The 7,967-nt window shown below is 35.1% G+C and overlaps 1 protein-coding gene across 1 annotated transcript; it reads right to left on the bottom strand.

Moving 5' to 3' along the window:
* Positions 1-4,212: 4,212 nt before the first annotated feature.
* On the bottom strand, positions 4,213-5,265 carry LOC113702081 (uncharacterized). The gene has a single exon (XM_027223050.2). It carries the CDS (start codon positions 5,263-5,265, stop codon positions 4,213-4,215), a length of 1,053 nt encoding a protein of 350 aa, XP_027078851.1.
* Between the last annotated feature and the right edge of the window lie 2,702 nt (positions 5,266-7,967).

Below are 7,967 nucleotides of genomic sequence, written 5' to 3'. Positions count from 1 at the left end.
ATTAGCTATAAGAACCACAAGGGAAAACAAAGAGATAGGCATGAACTAACTCGAGCCGTTTGTTATCGATCAAGCACACCACTTGACCAAGACTTTCTTTTCCCTAATCTTCTTATTTTTCTTTCATTTTTCTTTCCCTAATTTTTCCCTATGGCTGGCTGAAATTATTGACCAAAAAAGAGAGGAAAAAGAACAAAAATAAGGGACCGTTTGTTTCAATGTAAAATTTTTTCCCAAGGAGAACATTTTCAATGAAAATAATTTTCCTGAAAAAATTTTCATTTTCATTTATTTTCCAGTGTTTGGTGCAGTTTTATGAAAATGCACCACAAAACTAAAACCTACAAGAAGAAGATTCCCCGGTAGAATCCCTCCAACTACCGTCATCTCACGTACACTGGATCTACCATCTCAACCAGAGATTCTTTCAATCTCCAAATCTATCAAACTTCAGAAAGGAATTCATAATTTCTCAGACCAATTACACATCATACCAATAAAGATTCAAATTAATAATATGTCAATAAAAATTACTTCAGTAATTAAAACCTTATAATTGATCAATCATCATACGGAAAAGCAGCTCTTGAATTCTGTTGCAAACTTTTCTGCATAAAAGTCTTCCTCCATTCTATCTCCTTCACTTTTCCAGATTTCTCTCACCCAAAAACTTATCAAGACCCGCTCTCGGTATAGATTTTCTACATCTCCATGGATGCATTGTTTATGCTGGCATGGGAGGAAAGGAGTAGGATAGGCGAAGATGAGGAGGAGGGAAAGGTGGTAGACAATGGGGTTTTTCGTAGCAGGCGCAGGGATGGATTTTTAATGATGGTCTCAGTATTGGTATTTCTTATTTTTTGTGAGTATCTTAATAGGTAAGCCCTGAAATGGCTGATTGGCTTCATGAGTTTGATGGAAATTAACTTCTGTATGTCTGCTCTTTAAGTTATTTTACGTCCCGTAGCGTAAAACATTTTACACTGGAAAATATTTGCCTAACGCCTTCTACTGTCAAACACCAGAAAATCGGAAAACTATTTTCTGGAAAATATTTTGAATTCAAACAAACAGACCCTAAGAGGAAAAATGGTAGAGCGACAACTCTTGGCCATCAAGCCAACTTGACCAAAGACCATTCTAGTCTTTATCTTGTAAATTCTCCTCAAACCTATTCATTTGCTTCCTTCTTTGGCCGAGCAAGAGAGAGAGAGAAAAAAAAAAAAGATAAAAGAAAGCTTCATTTTGTTTGAGTGAAGATCAACAAGAATCACAAATCTAAACCGAACAAAGTTACAATAAGGTAGCAAGGAAGCTTATAGTGGAGATTTTTGGAGAGTGAAGCCTTGGTTTTTCACTTTCTCCTAGAGGTATTAAGGTACTGAGTTGGAAGACTCCCTTTATCTTTCTTATCTTGCAATTTTTTTTGGAAGATGTCTTGAAATTGGAAGTTTTATGGATGACAACCTAGATTTGTGAAGATTGGTGAAATTTCCAGCATAGGGTTTTATTTTTTTCAGCCTTGTTTTATATTTTTCATCCATGATATGATGGTATCTAGCTTTGTTATGGACTTGTACGAGACTTGTAACTAGAAAGATTGGATCTTTGATGGGTTGTTGATGGGTTTCTTTGAAAATCTTGATTTAGGTAGATAACTTGAGGAAATTTTCTATTTTGAATGCTTCTTGCTGGCCGAAACTTTTGAGTGCTATTAGCTCTTATTTTTCAAAAATTTTGGAAGAAATCTTACTCCACAAACTTTGTTAGATATTAAACTTTGATTGTGAGTTAGATTTGAACCAAAAATTATGAGCCTAAGTGGGAAGGTTGAGTCAAGTGTTGCTGAAAATGTTTTTCGCAGGAGATTCTGAGCAGTTTTGGGAAATCTATTATATCTTTGTGTAGAAAAATCCGAGTTGAGTCTCATTTGTTGCATTTGAAACTAGACTCATAGCTCTTTTAATCGTGTAAAATTCATGGTTTGGTTCACTTTCTATAAATACCAGCAAAATTTCAAATTGGGCTGAAAATTCAAGACTGTCCTATTTTTGCACTTAGTTGAGCAGTGAATTGAGGCTGAAATTTGACTAATTTATGGACTGAATTTTATGGAAGTGCCTTCTAGAGAGTTGTAGACTTTTGAATCTATTTTCTCACGGTATAAGATTTATGAATTTTGGACTTATGAAACTCAAGTTATGACTTTTCAAAGAGCGTTATAAAAATTAGAATGAGGAGTTTTTCTTGAACCTTGTTTGGAAATTTTGAAAGGTTTTGGCCAAATCTTGGATTGGAATTTGTCTCGTTTCCTCTAGCTTTAAAGTGAAATTTTGCTCAACATAACTTGCTAAGCAATTACCCTCGAATGTGCTTTTAAAAGGAGCAACAAGTTTGAATTAAAAAGGGGATGAAAAGCGGAGCGTCATGCCGAGAGTTTTGTGGGAAAATTTCACTTGTTTGATATTCAAAGCTTGGAGGATTGTTGGTGTCTTTGCTAAGATATAAATGGTGGTTTGGTGAAGTTTTGAATTATTGATGTGAATTAAGTGTGAATTATTGGTTTAATAGAACTTTTATGACAAGCTAGAGACGTGAAAGACTATTTTAGAAATGTTAATGAGTGAATCCTGACGAGAACTGAGTAGACGGTCAGCCAAACTCTTGAGTTCGCGCTAGGGGGAGGTGGAAGCGTCATATCCCACATACACATATGGATTAATTGTCAGTTGTCACCCATGTTACCCTTAGATAACATTTAAATTGTGGCAAAACATTGTCAGATAGTAAAGTTTGTACATTTTATTGTCACATTTTATAATATGATTGATACGAATTTGTTTGGATAGGAGTTTATTTGGATGATTTATTTGAAATAGTTACTGTAGCACTTTTGTGATGTGATATACATGAAATAAAAAGGTGATTGGGTAGATAAAAAAACAATTGGAATTTGTGAAGTAAATTATTTTATTTCACAACTATGCAATCCAAACACACTCAGTACTTTTGCTGCCTCTGGCACAAAAATTCTTGGAGTGGCTTGCCAAATATTTGGCATAGTTTGAGATGTCTACGCCTGTGAGCTTCATTGAAAAAAAAAAAACTCTATCCCTCAGTCACTACTTCGTAACATCGAATATTGACCTATCCTTTCTACTATTTATTCAAAAAGTTCGAGAGAAATTACCTAAAAATAAAGGAATATAGTACAAGATGATGAAAGTAAATACAATTGTAGTCTACAAGTAATATAGAGCTTATAACATGTCGTGTATGCATGTGTAGCTAAAGTGACAGCTTAATGTACCCTGCTCAGGCTGCTCTGTGTTCATTGATATGAAGATGATTGGAGTACGTGTTTTAAGAGGTTTTGGGGAAGATGCATCTAAGAAAATCAGCCATCCAATCTTTAAACAGATGCAATATATAGCGTCTTAATGTATTGTGCTTATGGTATATAATTTTTTTATTATGATAGTTTGATAATGTGGGTAACAAATATATGTGTCTTAGTCTTGGGCTTAGAACATGAATATGCGGTAACAAATATAATACTTTTCAATTTTCCTTTGTCATTCTTTTGCTAATGGTGCACTAAGGAGTTCTTTTGCTGAGTTTTATATTTAATTCCCCTAGAAAAAGTTAATGAGATAGGCAGAATTGAACAATGATTAAATCTCACTATTATTTTATATCGCTTTTGAGTTTGGATTTATAAATGTCTATACGCTAGCAAATTGTCCAAAACTGATTTGTTGAAACTTGAAAACCTCCAAATTGAATATTAAATTCTTCAGCCTTTTCTCAATGTTTGATGGAAATACAAACGTCACAGTTCATAAGAGATTCTCTTTTCTTGGCTTTTTTTTTTCTTCTTTCCTGATTGCCATTTTAGATTGACTATATTCTAAAGTGGCTAATTGTTTGGATGGAATTGTTTTTCAAAAATTAATTTTTTAAATATAATAAAAATTTTTAAAAAATGCTTTAAAAATAATTTAAAAATTAATTTAAATTTTTTTAAAATTTTAAAAAATATCTCAAAATATATTCTAAAAACTCTTCTACTCTTAAATATTTTAAAATATTTTTTAAAAATATCCTAAAATATAATTTAAAAAATCTTTTATAGCAAAATTTTTTAAAAATACTCTAAAAACAGCTAATCCAAACGGCACGTAGCTTTAAACAGTGTGCAAGCTACCCAATTTATCCAGTGATCATTGTTCCTACTCCATCATCAGTGAAAATCTCGAGGAGTAATGAGTGCCGTACTCGTCCATCAATTATACTTGCAGCCCTGACACCTTGAGCTACGGACCTCACGCAGCAATCCACCTTTTGAAACATCCCACCTGCAATCTTCCCATCATGCATCATCCTCCTCGCCCCTTTGATATCTACTTCCTTCACCAAACTTCCTGGATCATCTCGCTCCTCTAGAATTCCAGGCACATCAGTCAAAAGAATTAACTTATCAGCTGCCAAGGCAGCAGCAACCTCACCCGCAACTATGTCTGCATTGATGTTGTATGACTGGCCTGTCTTGTCAGCAGCTATAGAGGCAATGACTGGGATATCACCATTGGCAATGAGTGCTCGAAGCCCTGTGGGGTTCACAGTGGCTATATCACCAACGAAGCCAAGCTGAGCAGAATTTCGGGAAGGCCTGGCAGTCAAAAGACGGCCATCCATACCAGATAAGCCAACAGCAAAAGCCCCTGCCTTGTTGATTAAGGTAACAAGATGTTTGTTAACTTTACCCGCCAATACCATCGAAACAATTTCCATGGTTGTTCCATCAGTGACACGACGTCCATTCACAAACTTGGGCTCCATGCCCATCCTACCAAGCCACTGGTTGATTTCAGGACCCTCACCATGGACCATGACAATGCGAATACCAACAAATTGGAGAAGAACCAAGTCAGATATTACAGATGCTTGAAGGGCCTCAGACGCCATGGCTGCACCTCCATATTTGACCACAATTGTCTTGCCATGGAACTTTTGTATATAAGGCAGCGCCTCCGAAAGGAAATCGCCTCTGTTTTGTGCTGACATGGAACGTGCTTCAGGTACAACTACTGGTTCTGATGATGTCTCGCGGCAGGAGCTCTGAAAACTAAGAGAAGGATTGGTATACTTATTCCTACTCCATTTGTTGATGCCTATGTAGTATTTTGAGGTGAGATTAGCATCAGGAGATTTGGATGCTTTTATCAAAGGGGAAGAGAGAGGGAGGGATTTAGCAGACAGCATTTCTTCTGCCTAAGCTCCTTTTGCGTGGACTATTTTGGTCAAAGCAAGAAATCCAAACCAACCACACTCCGAGCAAAATGCGGCGAACTAGGTCAATGAGATCTGCAATAATAAGAGACTCCAAATTGGAACAGCAACAATTAAAATTTGTTTTACAACTGCAAAGCAATATAGTTACGTACAAAAAAGCACACATCGTTGTGTGAAATTTGGGAACAGAAAACAAATTTAGGATGTCAAAATCACAATCTTTATACGTCAAATTCAGAGCCTAGATTACTAATGAAGAGCTCCACTTACAGGTACAAGGAGGGTGTTGGAGGAATTTTTCTCTTCATAGGCTGATAAACAAGCATCTTCCAGATTCCAAAAGGTATTATTCGTAAAAAGAGAAAAAAACAACAAACAAAACTGCCACTGAGGTTCATATAGTACTAGAACAATTAAAGAACTGCTCAAGTGCAAATCATACAAAAAGTTCAGCAACCAGCGAAATTTAAAGCCAGCAAGAGGGTTCAGGAATTTCAAGATTGTCATGTTTTTGTACCATTTGAAACTCATTTCAAAATATAATATTAAAAAATTCATTTTGGGAGAGCGAATACAATTTTATTCCAAGTTTGCCCTTTTCTTGTGATTTCTTAATTATCATAATACGCCGAATTTATAACTTAATCTTTGCAAATTGATCAATGTCTCTTTAACAAATTTTGTGTCATTGGTTCGGACAAAATAGGTTAAATTACTTAAAAATTATGAATAATTTATAGTACGCTTAAAAACAACTTGCAATAATTCATAACCATGAGAATACCGTTTTGAACTAACTTAAAAATAATACAATTATATATATTAGCATGCTGTATCTTTTTAGTTATCAATCCATCGATTTGGGAAAAAAAATTCAAAAATGTGTAAATGATTTATAAATTAACTCAAAACACTTTAATTAAATGAGAGGAGACGAACAAATCCTAGGGTAAATCGGAAGATGAGATAGTGTACATAGAAGGTAAATCGGAAGGGCAAGCATAAATTGGGGGGAAAATCACTAATTTTTTTGGCCAATAAGAATGTTTTTTTAAATATACTTATTAATATTTCGATGCCTTAAAATACCACATAAAACCAGTAAAACGCAGCTATATCTTCTTAAGAAGCATAAGCAAAAGCTTATCATAAGAGTAAATAGCCAAACATATAACACTAATATTAAAATATTTAAAAATATCAGCCCATATAATATTAACAAAAATTTCAGCAGATTAATGATACGAATCAAAGGTAAACTAACCTGGAATGAACAGAATTTTTACTGCAAAACCTTTTCTATTTTCGGACCAAAGCTGAAAATTACAAGAAAAAAAATACGGATCAGTAAATATGTTCGTGGTGCAAAAAAAAATAAAGAAAAAAAGAATGGCAAGAAATACCAAAAAAAATCCCTGAATTTTAGGGTAAAAGTGTACGCGTAATCTGTGGAAAAATTTGTGGGTTTCATGTCTGCAAGTACAAATACCTGATAAAAGGAAGAAACTTACAGTGAAAATAAGAAAGAAATTGCGGTGATTGTCAGGCATAAAAAAAGGAAGTGAAAGGGGGAGAAGAAGCAGAGAAGCCCGAGAGAGGAAGGACACAGAACGCTCGCCGCAAAAGGAGGAGACTGGAGATGATCAACTGCGAGGGGGCCACAGAAATGTAGACCATTTGCAAGTTGAACTCAGCAAAATCAAATTCTGGGCCTTGCAACCCAAATCAAATTTATGGGCCTAGAACCTAAAATCCAATTAGGGGCTTATAGCCTGAAACTAAAACCAAAAAAAGAAAAATATGCATGATAGCTTAAAATTTATGGATTCATTATCGGACTTTAGAGCCTTTATATATTATTGTTATTAACGTGTGTTGTTTAGCCCAAATACTACAAGAATGATTCAGAGCCACGAGGCCACTTATGTGACTCTGAATACAAATAATTGGAGTATATATAATAAACAAAATTTGTGCTTGAATGATATAAACTGCAAATTTGTATCTGCGTAATCCTATGAATTTGTTGTGAAGTTCCGTGATTTATTTGGCCTATATGAAGAAGGTACTCTACTTTGATATACTAATTTAGTATTAGGCCACTTTACACGTGGAACATATTCCTCTCTCAATCAAAGTACATTTTGATTGGTGATACATAGACCAAAATGTGCTATTCGTCTTACATTTTAGTTTCTTGTGGCACCAATATAATGGGGTTCCTTACCCCAAAAATATTACAAGACCAGTCTTAATTCGAATTGGATGGGGACAAATAAATGGTTGTAAAGTTAGTTAAGTATAGCCCAGAGAATACACGTCAACTGTGATTAACTTATTCTGAATATTCAGACACATGTCAACTGGGCTGTTTGCAAATCTTTTGGGTCCAAAGGCTACCAATTCATGACTTTGTGGCTAATATTCTTGGGGAGGTGACCATATTTGATGGCTTTGTAGCAGTGGTTCTCAGGTTTCCCCTTTCTAAGAGGCATCTAAACATGAGGAGGAGCTGGCCAAGTGCAGCCCTCCTAATCATCCCAGTTGGAAGCCAGGAATGTCAAAGCAACCAAAAGGGTGTTGATTGATATGTTTGAGCCGGTCCCCAGGCCGAAAGTGTAAAAAGTTATGAGGGTTTCACTTGGAAGTTTGGCAACTGATAAGCTTGTAAT

The sequence above is a fragment of the Coffea arabica genome, chromosome 7e, assembly GCF_036785885.1.
Source record: "Coffea arabica cultivar ET-39 chromosome 7e, Coffea Arabica ET-39 HiFi, whole genome shotgun sequence".
NCBI classification, from domain to species: Eukaryota; Viridiplantae; Streptophyta; class Magnoliopsida; order Gentianales; family Rubiaceae; genus Coffea; species Coffea arabica.
This window is presented reverse-complemented; position numbering and strand designations above follow the sequence as displayed.

What these genes read in the sequence shown, in the direction of transcription:
- LOC113702081 (XM_027223050.2), bottom strand. Translation starts at nt 5,265, where the DNA reads ATGCTGTCTGCTAAATCCCTCCCTCTCTCTTCCCCTTTGATAAAAGCA.